The following is a 22,768-nucleotide window of genomic DNA, read 5'->3' as shown; positions in this document are numbered from 1 at the left end:
GGTCTCTCCTGAGACAGGCTGCGACGCACCACACATGTCTGGGCAAACAGGTGGCCTGGTGCTCAGAACGCAGAGGCAGGAAGCACGAAACTGACTGCTGAACAAAGCCCCAGTCTCGCTCAGCGGCCGGGCTGGTGGGTAGATGAGGGTGGGTGCAGGGTGGCCAGGACTCAGGGAGAGGAGGTGGGCTGAGTTTACCTGTGAAGCCGGGGTCACACTCGCAGGTGTAGTGGTCGATGTGGTCCTTGCAGCGCCCGGAGTGACAGAGGTTGCCCACGCACTCGTCGATGTCAATCTCACAGTGCGGCCCTTAGGAGAGCGATGGTTGGAGGGAGGTGAAGGAGCGGTGCAGGGGGAGGGAGGGGAGAAGCGAACAATGAAGAGGGGAGGGAGGATGAGGAAGTGGAGGACCAGGAGGGGATGGGGGAAAGGGAGTGAATGGGGGTGAGGGGCGGGGGGATGACCATAGTGTGAGTAGGGGACATGGAGATAGGGAGAGGAAAGAGAGAGAGAGGGAGAAGGCAAATTAGTGGTAGTGAGGACAGGTGAGCGAGAGAGAGAGAGAGATAAGGAAAGACTGTGAGACTCTGAGGCTGGAATAGTGAGGCAGCACAGCCAGGTGCAATTATCTCCTGTGTTAATCCTGGGAGAGGCACTTGGCTCTCTCTTTCTCCTATTGTACCACAGATCGGTTCCAGAGTCTTATAACAGTGGGATAGACTCTGTCCTTGAGCCTGATGGGACGTGTCTTCAGGCTCTTGTGTCTTCTGCCCTATGAAAGAGGGGCAAGTTCGGGTGGACGAGGTAATTGATTACACTGGCAGCTTTACCGAGGCAGCAAGAATGTGGTCAGACACTCTCTACTGTCCTCCTGACCACACCTGCGACAAGACGGATTCTTTACACCACAAACTACGTCATCACGGTCTTATTGTTTACCTGCACTGCTCTCTCTCTGCAGCCGCTACCCTTAATATTAATGTTCTTCCTCAATGCGCAGTGTAATGAACAGTATGCAAGACAAGCTTTTCACTATAGTTTGGTACCTGTGACAATAATACACCGAGTCCAAATCATCTCCAGAGCCCTCACAACTCTGCCACCACCTTCCCCACACTAAACTTTGTTCCTAAGTTGTCCCTTGATCTCACAATATATCGTGTTATGATCTTGCATCTTATAGTTTTCACTTCCTTCATTCCACATTCTGTTATAGTTTTCCTTTGTTCTACCTCAAAACTCTGCGTAATGAACTGATCTGTATGAACATTGACCAAGGCAAGGTACTTCAATGCATCTTGGTACATGTGACAATAATCGACCAATACCAATTCCAGTTCCTGCTGGACAGCCCTATTCTGAACCCGCCCTGCAGTGGGAGACAGGGCAGGCCTTTCCACTCACACTGACCCTTCCCAGAGGCCCCATTTACCTGTGGTCCCGGCCAGGCAGACGCAGACGTAACCGTTGACCTGGTCGGTGCATCGGCCCCCGTTCTGGCAGGGGCCGCTTTGACACTCATCCACCTCGTCACTGCAGTCTGGCCCCGTGTAGCCAGGGGAGCAGACGCACGAGTACACAGCCACCCCGTCCAAGCATGACCCATTGTGGCACGGGCTTCCCGCACAGTCATCGGCGTCTGTCTGGCAGAGGGCCCCCTCGAAACCTGCCGAGGGGAGAAGGAGGGGAGAGGGGACAGGGAGAGAGAAGGGGAGGGGGGAAAGAGGGGTGGTGAAAGAGTGGGGGAGGTGCAGAGAGAGGGGTTGGGCGGTGAGGAGAGAGAGGCAGTGGCAGCAAGGGATGAGAGGGGCAGGTGGCGAGGGGAGGGGAGGGGAGGAGGAGCAGGAGGGGTAAGAAAAGACAGAGAGGAAGGGGAGAAGAGAAAGGGGAGAGGGGAGGGCAGAGAGGAATAGGGGAGAGTGGGGGATGATGCTGTCAGTACATTGAGGGAGGAAGTGTCCCCAGATGAATGAGATAAGGGCACCTGTATCAAGGCCAGCATTTACCACCCATCGGTTACTGCCCCAGAGAAGGTGGGGTAGAACCGCTGCAGTCCTTTGGGTGTAGATGCCCCAAGGGTGTTGTCTGGGACGAAGTTCCAGTTTTGGGATCCAGTGATCTTTGACGATGGATGACCAACGGCAGATTTCTAAGTCAGGATCGTAGGAGACCCACAGGGAAAACCTGCAGATGGTGGTGTCCTCTGTTCCTGCTGCTTCCTCCTTTCCAAAGGTCAAAGGAGAGGCTTTGGAACGATCAGGTAGAGGGGTCTGTGAGATTAGCTGAGTGCAGCTTGTACACAGTGTATATGGCAGCCGTTCGTGTACAACGGGGTGCGGTTACAATGCCTAGGGTGGGAGGCTACACACACTGGCTAGGCAGCAGGGGAGAGTACAACTTCAAGGCGATTACTTGAGCCACAGACACTCCCACTGCCCACTGGGAACTGGACACAGCTCACTGAGCACTGGCAACCAGAGCTGGTACTACCCACTGCCCAATGGTCTCTTAACTGCCCACTGGGTGCTTCCCCCACGATGCCCACTTGACAGAACCCGAAGTCAAAAGAGCAAGACTCACCCTTTGGACAGTCGCAGTGGAATCGGTCAGGACCATCGACGCACGTCCCCCCGTTGAAGCACGGAGCACTGGAGCACTCATCGATGTTCACCTCACACCACTGCCCTGTAAACCCTGGGCACAGAAAGGAGAGAGGGTGCTAATGGTCACAGTCATTTGTGGAAAGGTCACCATAAGCTCATTGAATTGCAAAGCAGACTCAAGGGACTGAGTGCCAGCTCCTTCTACATTTGCATGCAAGGATCAAGGATCTCGGACTACGGACTGGAAGGATGGGGCTGGAGGAAATTTGCCCTCCATCTCTGGGATCCACAGTGTGGATTAGCTGTAGTTGGCCAATCAGCCCCTCGAATTTGCTGCAATCTCTAATGAGAGCACAGCTGATCTGAGTTTCTCTTCAGCACCAAATTTCTGCCCAACCCCCCTCACCACCTTTCACCCACTCGCTTATCAAGAATCAATCTGCCTCTACGTTGAAAATATCCAAAGACCCTGCTTCCAACAAAGAAAAACATTCCAGAGAATCTCTGCCCTGGAAGGGGAAGGAAAAGTTTCACCCCATCTCATCCATAAAAGTGCCAATCTAAAGTTTTAAACAGTGAACTCTCATTCTAGATGTTGAATACCCGCACCACAGAAGCTCCTCAGGATTTTTACCTTAATGGGAACAATACTACACAGAACATGCATTCTCATGTCAAAATATTTCAGTAGATAGTGGAATAATCTATAAACAGACAGTGTAAGGAGAAGGAAAGAGGTCAGAAATGGAAGGGAGAGAGAGAGTGAGAGACAGACAGACATGGTGAGACAGAGACAGAGAAGGTGAGAAAGAGAAAGACATCAAGGCAGAGGGAGTAACAGAGAAAGTGGGAGACAGAAATAGACAGAGAATAAGAGTGTTTGAGGGATACTAAGAGGAGTGTGTTCAGAGGAGAGTGAGTGAGAGAGTGAGAAAGAAGATGTGAAAGAGTGATTGATGTGTGTGAGAGAATGTGAGAAAGTTTAAGAGAGAGCATTGGGTTGATGGGTGGAGCTTAGGTTGAAGGGGAAGCAGTCTGAGAAGAGAGAGAGGGAGATTGAGATAGAGACCAAGATACAATCCCAGGAAGAGACAGATACACAAGCCCCCCACTTTGATGCCAGTGTTGGTCCTGGCTGAGTGCTGCCGCCTTACCTGGGTTACACTGGCAGAGCACCTCGTTCACCCGGTCCTCACACTCGGCACCATTCAAACATGGGTTGCTCTGACACTCGTCACGGTTGATCTCACAGTAGAGGCCCTCATAGCCTGAGGACACAGCACACACACAGCGTTAGTAAGCGATCATATTCCACCACCCTTCTCCCTTGGGCTGGGTGCACCAAATCCCACCCTGAGCTTGAGTGAGATAGATCTAAACTGTTGCTTATCCCACTCCAAGCTCTGCCGCAGTTCTATCTCCAAGGCTCACAGCCAATGTGGAAGGACTGCCCCCTCTACTGTCACACCTCACTGGGTATTTCTTACCTGTCAGCCAATCTCCTGCACTTTATTAAAACTAATCAATGAAAATTTCAGAAAAAGGAAATTTTATTTTAAATTCCTGAGTTTGTTTTTTCTTACTCACTGCAACTTGCTGACAACCAGGCCATCTTCGGAGATACCAGGATAATCATAAAAATGAGAATGAGAATCAGGTTTAATATCACTGGCAAATGTCATGAAATTTGTTTTCCACTACCTCCTCTTTGATGGTACTATTGAGAAGAGGGCATGTTCGAGGTGATGGAGGTCCTTAACAATGGTTGCCACCATTTTGTGGCATCACCTTTCGAAGGTGTCATCAATGTTGGGGAGTCTAGTGTCCAATATGGAGCTGACAAAGTTCATAACTTTCTGCAACTTCTTCTAATGTTGTTCAGTTGTCCCTCTATACCAGACAGTCATGCATCCAGTTAGAATGCTGTCCACAGTTCATCTGTAGAAATTTGCAATTGACTTTGGTGATATAGCAATTTGCCACATGCTGTACTCCTAAAAAGTATAGCCACTGTTGTGTAATTGCATCAAAAATGTTGGGCCCAGGATAGATCCTCAGAAATGTTGACACCCAGGAACTTGATACTTTCCATGTTTGATCCTGCATTGAGTATTGGCGTATATTCCCTCAGCATCCCCTTCCTGAAGTCTACAATCAATTCCTTGGCCTTACTAATGTTGAGTGCAAGTTTGCTGATGCAATACCACTCAACCAGTTGATCTATCTCGCTCCTGTACACCTCCACGTCACCATCTGAAATTCTGCCAATAGTTGGTGTTTGAGCTGTGCCTAGCCACAGAATCCAGGGCGTAAAGCAGTAGGATAAATACACATCCTTGAGGTGTGCCAGTTCATTGTCAGTGAGGAGGAGATGTTATTTCTGATCTGCACCTACTATGGTCTCCCAGTGAGGAAGTCAAGGAGCCATTTGCAGAGGGAGGTACAGAGGCCCAGACTTCGGAGCTTTTTGATTAGAACTGAGTGTTGATTGTGCTGAACACTGAGTTCTAATCAATAAACAGCAGCCTAACGTAGGTATTATTATTGTCCAGGTGATCCAAAGACAAGTGGAGATTGCACCCACTGTAGATGTATTGTGGTGCTAGGAAAATTGCAGTAAGTTCAGGTCCTTGCTTAGTCCGGAGTCGATGCTAGCCATGAACAACATCTCAGAGCACTTCAAGGCTCCTCTGCCCCCCTTGACCAAACCTTCTTGGTCCTTACCACTGGTGTTGTGGTCTTTAAACTCTACCTATACTCTGAGAGTAGAATTATGACTAGGTGATAGGAGTTTCCAAATGCGGGTGTGGGATAGCATGGCTACTGTTCTTGATGGTGGCATAACAGTGGTCAAGCCTGTTGGTTCCTCCAGTTCAGCAAGTGATAAGTTGGTGGAAGTTGTTCGGAGGCTTCTTCAAGCTGGCCTGGTTGAAATCTCCTACAATGATAGGGATGGCGTCGGGCTGCTCATAATGTTGCACAGCTCCTCCAGTTCCTGTTGGATGATGGCCTAAGGTAGAACGTACATCACTGCCAGGATGATGGTGGAAGACTCCCTTGGCAGATAAAACAGACAATTGACTGCTAGATATTCAGGGTTGGGTGAGCAGGACTGAGACAGAATGGCTTCAGTTGATGTCAATCATAAAGCATGAGTTAATCATAACTCATTAACCATGAGTTAATCATAAAGCAAATTCCAGCTGCTCTGCCTTGAAAAGACTCAGCTGTCCTGGTTTTGCAGGGAATGATGAAGCCATCAGGCTGCAGTGCTATGTCTGAAATTGTGCTTTGACCCATGTTTCTATAAAACAAGTATACAGCAATCTCTGATGTTCTTCTGGCACAGCAATTTTACTCTGAGGTCTTCAGTACTATTTTCCAGAGACCGTACATTCACCAGCCGGATTGTTGGAAGTTTAAGTCTAAATCCTCTGCATTTCAATTCAACCTGTAGACCAGAACAGCAACCCCACTTCCATCTTCTTAAAGGTGAACTGCACCTGCAATCTGAGTCTGCCATCCAAGGTTCGACGATTTTGAGTATCAGTCAATTTTGTAAATGTCTTCAGACAGTGCTGCGTACCTACCCATGGCTGTGACTGTGGACTTCAACGGAACATTCCTAACAGGGATATTTGATGACTCCCATCAGAACTGCACACAAAAAGTTGTCACTTAATGCACCTTCTTACCGGACCGGACCATAGGATCAGAATGAGGCTGTCTGGCCCATCGAATCTGCTGCCATTCCGTCATGGCTAACTTATTATCCGTCTGAACCCCATTCTCCAGCTTTCTCCCCGTAACTTTTGATGCCCTTACTAATCAATAACTTATCAAAATCCACTTTAATATACCCAATGACTTGGCCTCCTTACCTATCTGTCGCAATTAAGTCCACAGATACACCAACCGCCGGCCAAAGAAATTCCTCCTTTGTTCTAAGGGAATATCCTTCTATTCTGAGGCGGTGCCCTCTAGTCCTACACTCCCCACTAAAGGAAGCATCTGCTCCATGTCCACTCAATTTAGACCTTTCAATATTCAACAGTTTTTAATGAGATTCCCCACCTTATTCTAAACTCCAGTGAGTTCAAGCCCAGAGCCATTAAACACTCTATATATTAACCCTGTCATTCCTGGGATCATTCTCATGAACCCCTCTGGACCCTCTCCAGTGCCAGCACATCCTTTTTTTAGATAAGGAGTCCAAAACTGCTCACAGTACACCAAGAGGAATCTGACCAATGCCCTTTAACTAATCCTGGACAACCCAGTTGCCAAGTCAACTGATTGTTTTTATAACAAGAACACAGAAACATTCAAACATTGGAGCACACAGTGCTAAGTGCAACACCACCTTCTTCAACACCATTCTTGTAGCTGAACAGTCCTTCATCTTCACCTGTGAGTCTGTTGGTGTTATCTACTGCATCAGGTGCTCCCAGTGCAGCTTCTGCTATGTTGGTGAGACCTACACAGATTGGGAGACCCCTTCATCGAGTAGCTTCGCTCAGTCCACCACAGCAGTTAGGATATCCCAATGGCCACCCATTTCAGTTCCAATTCCAACATGTCTGTCCATCGCCTCTTCTATGTTGACAACGAGGCCACAATGAACTTGGAGGAGCAACACCTCATATTGCATGTTGGTAGCCTCCAAGCTTACGGTATGAACATCAGTATCTCCAACTTCGGGTAACCACTCCCCTCTGTTTCCCCCATCCCTCAACTGACCTTTCCTTTTCCCTCATACCCATGGCCTTCTGAACCCTTCTCTTCTCCTCCCTCACACTCATGGCCTTCCCAATGTGTTCCTCTGGTTCCCTACCTCCTTCCCTTTATTCCATGGTCCATTGCCCTCTCCTATCAGATTCCCATTTCTTCTCTTTCCTTCTTCCACCTATCACCTCCCAGTTTCTCACATTAACCCCCTTGCACTACTCACCCACTTTCCTTTCCACCAAGCTTCGCCTATCACCCGCCAGCTTGTGCTTCCACACCCCACCCGGCATTCACCTTTTTATTCGGCTTCTACTCCCTTCCTTTCCCGTCCTGATGAAGGGTCTCGGTCCAACGCTTTGACTGTTCAGTAGCTTGCTTTCTTTTAGCTCCAGTTTACCTGTTTACCCATAGTCCTCTGCTTCTACAACTGCAGCAAGGCATCCTAGATGTTCCCACTCCCCTCCTTTCCCATCAGTGTGAAGTTGCAAAATCCTGGAAGCATGCGACACCAGGCTCAAGGACGGTCTCTACCCCGTTGTTATAAAATTGCTGAGTGGCTCCCTAGTACGATACGATGGACTTCTGACCTCACAGTATACCTCACTGTGACCCTGCGCCTTATGGTCTGCCTGCACTGCACTTTCTCTGAAACTGTGACACTTTATTCTGCAATCTATTATTGTTTTTCCTTGAGCTATGGTCATGTTACGGATGGCATGCAAAACAAAGCTTTCCACTGTACCTCAGGACACGTGGTAATATTAAACCAATTTACTAATTATTGCAGACATTTAGTGGTGAACACTAATAGCTTGTGGTGTCTGCATGCTGAACTTCACTGAATTGTGTACAAGTGCAGTTCAGCTTGGTTCCTATGAAGGACACCAGTACCACCCAGTCCCTCACCAGGTACTGGACCCTCTGTGCTGAGCACCGGAATGAGTGACTTCACCTACCTCCACGTTATATCCCACCTGCCTCCCACACAGCAAGCCTGCTGCACCTACCTGGCATGCAGATGCACTTGAATTCTCCGATCTGGTCGAGGCAGGTGGCCTCGTGGCGGCAGGGGTTGGACAGACACTCGTTGACGTCCTGCTCACAGCGGGCGCCGGTGTACCCCTCCAGGCAGCGGCACTCAAAGGAGCCCACGTTGTTCTCGCAGCGGCCGTTCAGCTCACACGGGTTGGGCCCTAGCAGAGAAGATTCCAGAAAACAGATGGGTTTCGGTTGGTCTCTCAAAGGGAATGGTGGATTGGTGAGTACGAGGTAAGGTTAAAGATGGCAGGTACAGGCACCTCCCCCATTTCACAGGCAGGGCTTCCACAAAGACTACCCTTACACATTCATTAGTGAAGATCTGGGCATCGTTGGCAGGGCCAGCATTTATTGCCCACCCATACCTGCCCTTCAGAAGGTAGGGGTGAGTCACCTCATGGAACTGCTGCAGCCCTCCTGGTGTTAGGGCGCCCACAGTGCCGTCAGGGTGAGACCTCGTGGAGTAGATCCAGTGACAATGAAGGATTGCTGATAGTCAAAATCAAAGTCAAGTTCATTGTCATGTGCACAAGTACGTGTGCACACAGGAACAATTATAAACCTGGCTGCAATACCATCCGAGGCACGTAAGCCACATTCGCAAGAGAAAACATAAATTATACACATGTTTTACAAGGAGGAACACAATTAGAACAGAAAGATGTCCCTTTCAGTACAAAGTGATCAATGTGATTTTGAGTGTTGTAAGTTGCAGTGATTAGGGCTGTGCCAGGCCGGGCAGAATCTGTGGAGGGGAATGAACAGCCTATGTTTTAGTCTGAGACCCTTTCCCAGGACTGGAAAGGAAGGGTGCAGACACCACGATAAGGTGGGGTCATGGAGTACGACACTGGGAATGATAGGTGGAAGGCGTGACATACTTCACCTCCACCCTCCCCCACACGCACCTATCGTCCCCCTCAGCTGCCTCCCCTACCCCCACCTCATTCTGACTTCTGCCCTCTTCCTTTCCAGTCCTGGTGAATGGCTTTGGCCTGAAATGCCAACTGTTTACTCCCCACCATTGATGCTGTGTGCCTCCTGCCTGTTGTTCCCTTAACAGCACAAAACAGCTATTAGGTCCACATAGTGGTTGCCCAGCCTGGTGGGACATAAACACAACAGATTCTGCAGGTACTGGAAATCACACCAAAATCCTGGAGACACTTAGGAGGTAAGTGTCTATGGAGGGGGATAAACAGTCAAAGTTTTGGGTCAAGTACTGAAGAACAGTGACATTGCTGATTTTGGATGGACATCCTTTCCTGAAGACTGCTGATCTGCCTTGAGTTTGGCCATCAACGTCTGGATCTTTGAACCAAACCCTATGAAGAAGCAATGAGATGGTTGATGATGTACAATATCTTGCTGTGGAGATGCTGCCCAACTCTTTGGGTAGGAGGAGCTTGGCTTGTGAACTGGCTGTGCCTCAGTTGACTAGAAAGAGCTTTCTCCCTGTCAGGGGTGATGAACCTATGGTGGCACCTGTGCCCAGGATGGCACATGCAAACATTTTGCTGGCACATGGAAAGCCGTGCCATTCCTCCATTCTTTAAACCTGACCCACAAAAAGGAAGATACATAATGATGTTCTTTCCTCCAAGAGGATCACAATTTTGTCCTGATTTGGAGGCTTGCAGCCTCAGTGACCCAGAGAACTATGTTGGCTGGAGTCAGGGCTTTGTGCTTTGGCTCTTGGCAGGGTCACCAATGCCAAACAGGTCAAAGGGCAGAGGCCAGACTAAGAGTGGTCCACCGGTCCTCCAGGGCCACGGTTTCAGCTCAAGGCTAACAACCCTGACTGGTAAAACAAAATTGTTACAGAAATGGCAATGAAGAATCCTTCTACACCAGAGTGTGATGGTATTCCTGAATCTCCACCCGGGACTTGCATGACTGACAGTAGTGAAATCCGAGAGGAAGCTGCTGATACAACAAAGGAAGCTTTGAATATTGCCAGAGATTGAGGACCTTCATTGCTGCCCGAAACACCAGCGGCATAGTTGGCAGTAAGTTAGAAGTGAAGTTATTTTCCAACTGTATTTAAAAGTTTAATATGAATGTTGAACAGTTTTAATAAACACTTAATTTGTTTCAATCTGTCTCTGACATACTTTTATGAATAGTAAAAGAATGTATATGTGGAAATAATCACCAGGGTCTATCCTTAAAAGTCTATAAATATACTTACTAATTCATTAATCAATGATAATCTCTGCTCAGAATTACCATGGCAACAAGGTAATTTTTCAGAGATTATCATCAATTTGGGCACATGCTCCCAGAATGGTTTGCCAGCCCTGCACTTGGATTAGTCTTGCTGAATGGCCCATTTCAGCAGTTAAGGGGTTAATATGCCCGAGGAACTTGGGAGGATTCCCAGGGGAGGAAAACGAGGAGAACAGCAGCACACCACACACTCACCCATCGAACACTCGTCGATGTCCTGCTTACACGATGGCCCAGTGAAGCCCAGGGGACACTGGCACATGGCCTGTCCCGTCAGCGGGTTCATCTCACACACAGCGCTCTCGTGACAAGGATTGTTCACGCATGGGTCATCGAGGTGGCACATCAGTCCTGGGAAAGAGACACAGTACTGGTTAGCAAGGGGCAGCAGACAGCCCTGGGAGTGTGTGGTGGAGGATGAGGGTGGGACTGAGAGACAAGTGGGGAGGAGGGAGAGAGGGGAGGAGGTACTGCTGTTGCAAAACAACAAATTTCATGACATACATATGTCAGTGATAATAAACCCGATTCTATTTCTGAAACCATCACCCATTCTTGGGAAATCTACTCCGTCTGAGCTCCTGAACTGTCTTTGGTCCCACTGTTATCCCTTGGACATGACCCCAGCATGACCTTACCCCACCAACCACTGACACCACTGTCTCCTGACCCCAGCATGACCTTACCCCACCGACCACTGACACCACTGTCTCCTGACCCCAGCATGACCTTACCCCACCGACCACTGACACCACTGTCTCCTGACCCCAGCATGGTCCTCACCCCACCGACCACTGACACCACTGTCTCCTGACCCCAGCATGACCTTACCCCACCGACCACTGACACCACTGTCTCCTGACCCCAGCATGACCTTACCCCACCGACCACTGACACCACTGTCTCCTGACCCCAGCGTGGTCCTCACCCCACCAACACCCGACCTCATCCCACCAACCCCCATCACCATCATCAACGGGATGCCTGGGGCTTCTGACTCACCTTTCTTGCCCGGGGGACACTCACACACGAAGTTGGCCACCTTGTCGTGGCAGGTGGCTCCCTGGGAGCAGGCGGTCTCGGTGCAGTCGTTGTCATTTTCGCTGCAGTCAGCGCCCGACCAGCCGTTGACGCAGATGCAGCTGAAGCCGCCGTCCTGGTTGGAGCAGGTGCCCCCGTTCTGGCAAGGGTTGGGCTGCATCTGGCACTCATCCACGTCCTCCGTGCAGTGCGGGCCTGCGGGGGGGGGAGGGGGCAGAGGGTTGACAGCTGGTACTCACCAGCTCGCGTTGGCACCCCATCCCGCTGTCCAAACTCAATGCTCTGCTAACCTTCCACCTCACCATCAGAGCTCGGCAACACTCCCAAGATTCCTGACCCTTCTGTGACCTTACCCCACTGATCCCTGACTCTGTGACCTTACCTCACCAAGCTGACCCTGAACTTACCTCACTGATGCCTGATCCCTCCGTAACCAAACCTCTTGACCCCTGACCCACTGATCCCCAACCCTGTGACCTTACTTCCCTGAGTGTTGGTCTAATGATCTGAAGGTCGCTAGATCGAGCCTTGGCTGAGGCTGTGAGTCTGTCCTTGAGCAAGGCACTAAACCACACATTGCTCTTGTGACGACACCGGTGCCAAGCTGTATGGGTCCTAATGCCCTTCCCTTGGACAACATCGGTGGCGTGGAGAGGGGAGACTTGCACCATGGGCAACTGCCGGTCTTCCATACAACCTTGCCCAGGCTTCTGCACTGGAAACTTTCCAAGGCGCAAATCCATGGCCTATTTGACTGACGGAGGCCTACACACTTCCCTGAGCCCTGACCCCACCAGCCTGACCTGGTGACCATACCCCTCTGACTGCTGTCCCTGTAACCTTACCCCATGAACCCAGCCCTGTGATTTTACCACAGTGACCCCTGATCCCGTGATACTGACTCAACACTTTTACCTCACTAACCATTGACCCTGTGACGCAAACACATGACTTTATTCCACTGACCCCTAACCCCATGAACTTACCCCACCAATCCAAATACACGACCTTACCCCACTAACCCTTGGCTCTGTGACTCACACCATCAACTCCTCAGCCTACTATGAACTTTATCCATCTGACACCTGACCCCCATCACGACTCTATTCCTCAACCTGTGATTGTATTATTCCCCTACCCCAGAGCGAGTTGCATTATTCCCCTATCCCCAGAGCGAATTGCATTATTCCCCTATCCCCAGAGCGAACTTACCCTACCAACTCTTGATCCCACCTTGACCTTACCCTGCCAACCCCAGAATATATTCCAAGCTTTGCCATTTTCTCTTGAATCCAGGATGAACTTAACCCCCTAATCCTCAAACCTATGGCACAACCATCCCACTAACCCTCGAAATGTCAGAGGACACATCCCGCTAGCACTTGAGCTCTCAGAGAAATTGTTCCTCTGACCCTTGGACCCACGGTGAACTCGTCCTACTAACCCTTGAACTCAGGTGACTTAATTTGCCCCCCCCCCAATACCCTGTCACCCCTTGCTGTTTGCCCTCCTGCTACAGCAGCTGGCGCTCTGCTGGAATAGGTCAGGCTCTGGCAGGTCCTCACCGGTCCACGACGAGGGGCACTTGCATTCATAGGTGCTGATCCCGTCCACACAGGTCCCTCCCTTCTGACACTGATGACCAATGCAGTCGTCGATGTTCACCTCGCAGAACCGGCCGGTGAAACCTGCAGTAAAACAGGTGTCAAACTGAAAGGAGAGTGACATCGCGCACCCTTCTCGAAGCGTTCTCCTGGTTCTGGACCACCAGCAGACCCCTCTCCCCCAGGGACCCGTCAGCTCTTTCAGGTGGAGGTGGACTCAACAACTCTCCCCGGGGGTAACAGTCGATGTGAGTCCCTCTGAGATTGAGTCATCATCTCATTGATATTTGTGGGATCCTGCTGTGCACAGTTTGGCTGCAGTTTCCTCTGGGGACAGCGTTTCAAAAGCATTTTGCCGGTTATATGAACTTTGAGTTGTCTCTCTAAGCCTGTGAAACCAGCCTGTTCTTCCAATTCCACTGCTGAGGACCTCTGTGAAGGTGGGGGAGTTGTACTGGGGTTACAGTTCTTCTTCCTCACGATGTTACAATAATAGAGACTCTTTGTTCAACTCTCTGGATCCCTAGGGAGGTGACACGGGGAACTGCACAGCTCTGGTCTCTGCCTCAAGAACGAGATACTCATAGTCGTGGGAGAATGGTAAAGGTCCACTAGACTGACTCCTGACACTGAGTTTACTCTGTGAGAACAGATTAAGCAGACTGGACATGTACTCTCTTGAGTTTACGAGAAGAGGACTCAATCTAATTGAAAACTGAGGAACTATAGAGCTTCTGAGGGTTTCCCGGCTGAGACGTCCAGAGCAGATATGGTTAGGCATTCAGGACAGATATGAGAAATAGGTGTATCTTTAAAATTTTCTACTCAGGAGGGCTGTGGAGAATCACTCATTAGGTATATTCAAGACAGAAAATGACTTTTTTAAAAATTTTAGAATATATTGTAGGGATGTGGCAAATGAGATAGATTAGGAGTGATCTCACTGAGTGATGGAGCAAGTACCAGCGACTTCATATGTGCTCTTCACACACACACACACACACACACACACACACACACACACACACACACACACACACACACACACACACACACACACACACACACACACACACACACACACACACACACACACACACTTCCTGTTACTGTGAATCAGCACCAACTCCCCATAAACACTGGGGATCAGAAATGAAAACCGACGATGCAGGAATCACTCAGACAGCTCCATCATGGGGACGGTGCTCCCTGGCGTTATGGACATCTTCAAAAGGTGATGTCTCCAGAAGGTGGCATTCATCGCCAAGGAGCCTCACCACCATCAGGGAGGGGGTATGGCAGCCTAAAGGCCCAGACTCAACAATGCAGAAACGCTTCTTCCCCTCCACATTGGGTATCTGAACAGTCTATGAGCACCAACTCATTATCCTATTTTGCATAATATGTTTACTTCTGTCGTTCACAGTAATTTTTGCATATTGCAGTGTACTTCTGCCACAAAACAACGAATTCCGTGATGTACGTCAATGAAAAGATCCTGATTGAGAGCCTAAATCTTGCCCTGTCCCAGAGGTAAATATTAGTGGTAGTAAAACAATAAATTCCATGAATTACTGTAGATTAGTAATAATAAACTCAATTCTGACTAGGAGGTCAGAAGAACCTCATTGAAGACAATTGAAAATTCAACATCAGAGATAAATAGATGTGGAGATGAATTTTGGATAGTGAGAGAGTCTAGTACCAGAGAATAGAACAATGACCCTTTAGAACAGAAACGAGGAGCAATTTCTTTAGCTAGAGAGAGGTGAATCTGTGGAATTCATTGTGGATAGATTTCAAGCAGAGGCTGATAGGTTCTTGATTGGTATGGGTGGCAAAGGTTATGGGGAGAAGGTGATATAACAGGATTGAGAGGGAAATTATGAAGAAAAGACGGCAGCATCCCGACTTTCTTAGGAGTTTGTGACATGAGTCTAAAGCTTTGACAAACTTCTACAGATGTGTGGTGGAGAGGATATTGACTGGCTGCATCACAGCCTGGTATGGAAACACCAATGCCCTTGAACAGAAAGTCCTACAAAAAGAAGACAGTATAGCCCGCTGCATTAGAGGTAAAGCTCTGCAACACACACAAAATGCTGAAGGAACTCAGCAGGCCAGGAAGCATCCATGGAAAAGAGTAAACAGCCACGTTTCAGACCGAGACCCTTCATCTGCTCTATGTTCTATGATCTGAAACTTACAGAACAACAAATTTCATGACAGGCGCCTGTGAAAATAAAACTGATTCTGAGAAGCAGGTCAGAGTCTTACCTGGCAGGCAGGCGCAGTGGTCGGTGGTGGCAGCCCCCGGCATGCAGCTGCCCCCATTGTGGCAGGAGAAGCGGAAGCAAGAGGAGGTGGGCACCTTGCAGCTGGGACCAGTGTAGGCGGGCGGGCAGAGGCAGAGGTAGGAGCCACGCCGATTGAGGCAGGTGGCCCCGTTGTGGCAGGGCCCGGGGCCCCCAGCGGCACACTCGTCCACGTCCAGCTCACACACCTGGCCCCGGTAGCCCCGGATACACAGGCAGGTGAAGTGGTCCCAGGTGCTGAGGCAGCGGCCACCGTTAGTGCAGGGGTTGGCGGCACACAGGTCTGCCTGCTCGCACCTCTGTCCTGTGGGGGCAGAGACAGTGTCAGTGGTACATAACCACACCATAACATATGAAGTTAGATATGGCCCTTGTGGCTAAAGGGATCAGGGGGTATGGAGGGAAAGCAGGTACAGGGTTCTGAGTTGGATGATCAGCTATGATCATACTGAATGGTGGTGCAGGCTCGAAGGGCCAAATGGCCTACTCCTGCACCTATTTTCTATGTTCCTAAGTTTACCCCCACCTTTACTAACCCTCCTCACCACCCTGGCACTATCAATGGTATATAAACCTTGCTAACCTTCACCCTCCCCTCCATCTCCTCTCCACAAATGGCATTGTAGGGGCAGAGACACCAATGTGGTACACTACCCCCACCCAACCTTCACTAACATTCCTCTAAACATACTCCCCCTCTCCCCACCCGGAACCATTGTCTTGTAGGGGCACGGACACCAGGGTGGTAAATTACCCCCACCCAACCTTACCAACACTCCCCCTCTCCACAGCCAGAACCACTGTCCTGTAGGGGCAGGGACACCAGTGTGGTAAATTACCCCCACCCTATCTTCCCTAACACTCCTCCTGGCCACGTTTGGCACTGCAGTCCTGTAGATTCTGAGAGAACGTCAGTTATATGTAGCCACACCACATCTCACAAACTCGTCCTCACCCTCACCCCCTCCCCCCTCCCCTCTCACAATCCCATTGGATCAGGGATTGATTCTTTCTCCGTGGTCAACTGCCTTCTCAGGTCTGGAAAAATTAGGTTGGGCAATAAATTTCAGCCCCTCGCAATTTGGGTCATGATCGGAGTTCTGCTACCTCACGCAGCAGAGCAGCCTACCTACCATGGCATCACCGTCTTCTGGGTTTCCAGAAACAGCCCCTCTCCCTCCAAGCTTGTTACCTGACTCAGAATTTTATTGGCACCTGGTTAGATGCAGTCAGTCAGCCTTGTCCACTGGAACCATCCACTCCCTATGTAGGGAGGGGTCCAGCAACGTGCTGGGGGGCCGTGCAGGTGACATTCTCTGCTGGCCAAATCCATCACCTGCCTTGTTGGCTTCTCTCAGAGTGGCAGGGGCACTGGTTGTCTGGCGGGAAGACCGATTCCTGACTCCCTACACCAGAGCCCGAGAGCAAAGTGTGTAAGTGGTGGGCCGAAGGGATTCTGAAGAAGCTGCGAATCTCGAGCTGCTCACACAGAGTGCTGGAGGAACTCAGCAGGTCGGGCAGCCTCTATGGAGGGAAATAAACAGTCGACGTTTCGGGCTGACTGGAACGGGGTGATGAGGAGTAGACTGAGTTCAACCTGGAGGGTGGAAATCAGGAGGGACCCTCTCACTGCCTGGGGACTACGGAGGCACAGTTGGTGGCTGGGGTCAAAGGAAAAGTTGGGAGAGAGGATGCAGGGATCTGGGACTGAAGAACACTATTCCGTTGAATGCGGTCAGGATCAATCCTTAGGTCGGGAGTGGGACTAACAGAGGAACTGCGATCTCAGTAACTCAACCTCGAGCTGTCGGACAGCAAACGTCACTTACGCCTGGCTCCAACCCCTGACCATCAGTACCGTGAGGAAGGAAAGCCCATGAACCAGGGTGAGGGGGGCATGTGGTACCTCTCTTACCTCTCCAGCCGTGGAGACAGCTGCATTTGTAGCCGGTGCCGGGTGCTCGATCGCACCTTCCTCCATTCAGGCAGGGGCTTGACAAGCAGGGATCGCCCACGGGGGTCTCACATTGCCCTCCGGTGAACCCCGGTGGGCAGATGCAGATGGCAGTGGCTGTGCCGTTCCGGATGACGGGCTCACAGGTGCCACCGTGCTGGCAGAAGACACCGAAGCAGGGGTCCTGGTACTGACACCGGGCACCCAGGTAGAACGGCAGGCAGCTGCAAGAGAAACAGGAGCATCGTTAGGGGAGGCCAAAGGAGCATTAGGTGAAGTGGAGAGGGGGGAGAGGGGCTGTCTCGGCCCTGCAAGAAATACTGGTTGCCGGTCGGCATTCTCCAGGACAGCATTCCCAGTGCAGTACCAAGGGAGTGCCACACTGTGGTCTGTCACAGTTCTCATGCCTACTCAGTTACCCAACTGACCCTGCAACAGAGTTTCCAGCTGTCATTTCCCAGTGTCCTGCCATGTTCAGACAGTAACAATGCAGGGCATTACAGGACATGGGCTATTACAGGTCTTAAGGTATTAAGACAGAATATGTTACAAGGCAGGGCATTGCAGGGCAGGGCACTGAGACACAGAAGACATTACAGGTTAAGGAACAGAGACAGAAGGCAGTACAAGTCATGGTATTGCAGACCGGGTATAGTAAGACAAGTTACATCCTGAGAGGGTTTGTGGGCAGGGTTTTCCTGGACAAGGCACTAGCTGACATAAGGTATTGCAGGATAGGGCACTAGAATGGCAGGTAGCATTACAGGACTAGGAACCAAGACACAGACAATACAGGATCACTGACACTGGCAGAGAGCATTAAGGCACAGAATATTTCTTATAGAATCAGGCACGGTTTGGCAGCGCCCTGTTCTCTACCAATAGATGCACAGTGACTAGTTGCATCAGTGCCTGGTATGGAAGCACCAATAACCAAGAACAGAAAGAGTAGTGGATACAGCCCAGTCCACCAGAGGAGAAGCCACCCAGTCGGTCACAGGAGAAGCCCGCCCCACCACTGTGCACATCCACAAGCAGCAACCATCGTCAAGGACTCCCACCATCCAAGCCATGATCTCTTCTCGCTGCTGTCATTGGAAAGGAGGTACAGGAGATTAGGTCCCACACCATCAGGCTCAGGGCCAGTTCCATAAGGCTCCCGAACCGGCATGGATGACTTCACTCACTTCAGCACTGAACTAATTCCACAACCCATGGACTCAGTTTCAATGATTCTACAATTCATGTTCTCAGTATTATTTATTTTATTATTATTATTTTTTTGTATTAGCACAGCTTGTCTTCTTTTGCATACTAGTTGTTTGTCGGTCTGTGTGTAGTTTTTCATTGATTCTGTTGTATTTCTTTGTTCTACTGTGAATGCCTGCTAGAAAATGAATCACAGGGTAGTATATGGTGACACATATATACAGTTTGAGAATAAAATTGCTTTGAGCTTTTAACTTTGAGAACGTTACTGTAGGACAGGGCTTTGTGAACATATTGCAAGATGATATTACAGGGCACTTAGAATAAAGGTATCTTATGACAGGGCACAGAGTGGCATAGAAAAATAGAACCATACAACATTACAGCACAGAAACAGGCCTTTTGGCCCTTCTTGGCTGTGCCAAACCATTATTCTGCCTAGTCCCACTGACCTGCACCTGGCCCATATTCCTCCCTACACCTCTCATCCATGTACCTGTCCAAGCTTTTCTTAAATGTCAAAAGTGAGCCCACATTTACCACTTCATCTGGCAGCTCATTCCACACTCCCACCACTCTCTGTGTGAAAAAGCCCCCCCCCCAATGTTCCCTTTAAACTTTTCCCCCTTCGCCCCTAACCCATGTCCTCTGTTTTTTTTTTCTCCCCTAGCCTCAGTGGAAAAAGCCTGCTTGCATAGAATAGAAAATATAGCACTGTGGTTGAGACAACGTCTAACAGAACAACGTAGACTGGCAGAGAGCACCACAGAACACAGTGCATTATAGGAAGTAGTACATATAGATGTGTAGGGTGAAAGGTAAAATAGTGAGCTGCCATGGGATATTAGAGGGCAGTTCATTAAGGCAGTAGGTATTACATATCAGAGCAGAGATACTGGCAAAGGGCATTCTGATGAAATAATGACGTTACTTTCAGGGAACGATGGACTTGCAACCCATTTCTCACTGTTCACTCACATTCCTTAGTGCCCTGTGAATATGTCAATATCCTACCTGACTTCGGAAAATACATCACCTCCCACTTGCACCAGACCCGATCTTCGACTGTGCCCCCCCCACAGACCCTGATCTTTAGCCACCTCTCCCCCCCCCCACCACACAGACTCTGATGTCCAGCTCTCCCTCCTCCACAGACCCAGATCTCCAGCTGCTGCTGCCCATCGGGACCTCAGTCTCCAGCCCCCCACCATCCCCCCCCGATCTCCTGCCCCAATTTCAGACACACAGTTTTACATCCTCACTTCCACACATGCCCCCTTTCGCACACACAAACAGAAACTTACACACAATGCACTCACACCCACAACACCCCCAAACACATGCACACAATCAAATGCTGTGTGTGTCCCTGTCACACACACACACACACGCGCGCGCGATGCTTTCTGAGACCAGCCGGATTTGCTTCAGCATGTTGTCACTTACAGGCAGCTCTTGGTTCCGTTATCATAGGACTTGCAGCTCCCACCGTTGAGACAGGAATCCAGAGGGTTTAGACAGTCAAATCCTAGAGATCAGGAAATCAGAAATAAGTTAGTGTCACAGATAACACGTGAAAAGTACAAGCAAGTCACCATTGGAACGATATGCACTGAATAAAGCAAAGGAACAACCAGTGTGAAACAAATTGTAAACACGGGAGACTCTGCAGATGCTGGAAATTCAGAGTAATACACAAAAAGCACTGGTGGAATTCAGCAGTTCAGGTTGCCTCCATGGATAGGAATAGAGTCAATATTTTGGGCTGAGTGGTAATCTATGTAAGTGGCTGAAAGAGATAGGGGAGATCTTGAATGGATTTTTTGCATCTGAATTTACGTGGGGGTTGGACACAGAGTCTGCAGAAGAGAGACAAAACAGCAGTGAGTCATAGACCCGATACAGATCACAGAGGAGGAGGCGTTAGCTGTTTTGAGGCAAACCAGGGTGGATAAACCCCCAGGACCTGACAAGGTGTTCCCACGGACCCTGTGGGAGGTTGGTGGAGAAATTGCAGGGGCCCGAGCAGAGATATTTAAAACATCCTTAGCCATGGGTGAGGTGCCGGATGATTGGAGGATAGCAAATGTTGTTCGGTTGTTAAAGAAAAGCTTTAAGTACAGGCCGGGAAATTATAGTCCTGTGAGCCTGACATCAGTAGTGGGAAAGTTATTGGAAGGTGTTCTAAAGGACCAGATATATAAGTAAGTATTTGGATAGATAGGGACAGATTAGGGATAGTCAACATGGCTGTGTGCATGGTAACTCTTGTCTAAGAGTTTTTCAAAGGAGTTCTCAGGAAATATGACAAAGGCAAGGCAGTGGGCAGTGTCTACATGGTCTTTAGCAAGGTCCCAAATGGGAGGTTAGTCAAGAAGGATCATGCAAGATGAGATAGTAAATTGGATTAGACATTGTCTTTGTGGGAGAAGCCAGAGAGAGGTAGTAGATGGTTGCTCTCCAATTGGAGGACTGTGACTAGTGGAGTGCTGCAGGGATCATGGCCAGCATGATAATGTGGCTAACTAGATCAGCAAATTTGTGGATGATACCGTGTTTGAGGGTGTAGTGGACATTGAGGAAGACTATCAAAGCTTGCATTGGGATCTGGACCAGCTGGAAAAAATAAATTGAAATGAAAAATGGCAGATGGAACTTAATTCAGATAAGTGAGAGGACCAACCAGGGTAGGTTTTACACCTTGAGTGGTAGGACACTGAGCGGTATGGGAAAACAGAGAGATCAGGCTTGAGAGTGGTGGCACAGGTAGAGAGGGACGCCAAGAAAGCTTTTGGCACATTGGCCTTCATAATTCAAAGTATTGTGTACAGGAGTTGGGATATTGAAATTGTGTGTTTGTGAGGCCTAATTTGGAGCATTGTGTGTAGTTTTGGCCACTTACCTACATGAAAGATGTAAATAAGGTTGAAAGAGTATAGAGAAGATATACAAGGATATTGTCAGGACTTGAGGATCTGAGTAATAGGGAAAGATGGAATAGGTTAGGACTTTGTTCCATGGAGCATAGAGGATTGAAGGGAGATTTGATAGAGGTACACAGAATTATGAAGGGTATAGATATGGGAAAACACAAGCAGGCTTTTTTCATTGGTGTTGGGTGACAGTAGAACTTGAGGTCATGTGTTAAAGGTGAAAAGTGAAATGTTTAAGGGGAACATGAGGGCAAACCGTTTCAATCAGAGGGTGGTGATCTCACAGTTCAGGTGGTGAAAGGGGGTCAATTTCAACATTAAAGAGAGATTTGGATAGGTACATGGATGGGAAGGAATGGAGGGCTATGATCCCAGTGCAGGTCGATTAATGGTTAGGCAGATTAATGGTTCGGCATGTACTGGATGGGACAAAGGTCCTGTTTCTGTGCTGTAGTGTTGTATGATTCTATAAAAGCCCTGTCTGCTGAATGAAGTGCTCCATCCACTGATTGAAACTGTACATCCACTACCTGAAACAGCCAGGCCACTGAGAAAAAACATTCCTTCAACACACTGTCAATGAAAAGAAATGCTCATGAATCCTGATGAAGGGCCTTGGCCCAATAGGTTGACTGTTCATTCCCACCAGAGATGTTGCCTAACCTGCTGAGTTCCTCCAGCATTTTGTGCGTGTTGCATTGAGAGAATCTCCCTGAATAATCAATGATTAAAAAATGGTCTGTCCATTGAATAAAAGAGTCCTTTTACTCACTGCCATACATAATGAAAAACTACACTTTAACTGAGATTTGAGTTTAATCCGGTGGGCTGCTACGAATAGAGCACTCCATCCACTGAGACTTCACATTGACTGAACTAGAATCAGGTTTCCTATCATTATTTTATATGATTTGATATGTCAGAGTACCAGCCAAATATATAACATTGCTATAAATTACAACATAAATAGTGTACAGAAAATGAGGAATGATGTATTATCCATCCAGGACACCAAGTTTAATGACTCAAAGCAGCGCAGTTACAAAGGAAATGATCAAATACCTCAAATTTAGCCTGCTACAGCTGAGAACCACAACTGCATCTAAGCTGTGTA

General features: G+C 49.1%; 1 protein-coding gene across 1 annotated transcript in view; it reads right to left on the bottom strand.

Annotated features, from left to right (window-relative positions):
- LOC140721507 (uncharacterized) overlaps positions 1–22,768 on the bottom strand; it is a 78,524-nt gene that overhangs the window by 28,621 nt on the left and 27,135 nt on the right. Inside the window, exons 2-12 of the mRNA XM_073036327.1 lie at positions 20,168–20,249; positions 17,474–17,736; positions 15,521–15,862; positions 13,205–13,327; positions 11,601–11,834; positions 10,794–10,949; positions 8,339–8,524; positions 3,758–3,871; positions 2,581–2,694; positions 1,433–1,666; positions 199–309 (exon numbers count right to left, since the gene is read on the bottom strand). Coding sequence (XP_072892428.1) covers positions 199–309; positions 1,433–1,666; positions 2,581–2,694; positions 3,758–3,871; positions 8,339–8,524; positions 10,794–10,949; positions 11,601–11,834; positions 13,205–13,327; positions 15,521–15,862; positions 17,474–17,736; positions 20,168–20,249 — 1,959 coding nt within the window. The remainder of the gene's footprint in view (positions 1–198; positions 310–1,432; positions 1,667–2,580; positions 2,695–3,757; positions 3,872–8,338; positions 8,525–10,793; positions 10,950–11,600; positions 11,835–13,204; positions 13,328–15,520; positions 15,863–17,473; positions 17,737–20,167; positions 20,250–22,768) is intronic.

Source organism: Hemitrygon akajei, chromosome 2 (assembly GCF_048418815.1).
Source record: "Hemitrygon akajei chromosome 2, sHemAka1.3, whole genome shotgun sequence".
Classification (NCBI taxonomy): Eukaryota; Metazoa; Chordata; class Chondrichthyes; order Myliobatiformes; family Dasyatidae; genus Hemitrygon; species Hemitrygon akajei.
This window is presented reverse-complemented; position numbering and strand designations above follow the sequence as displayed.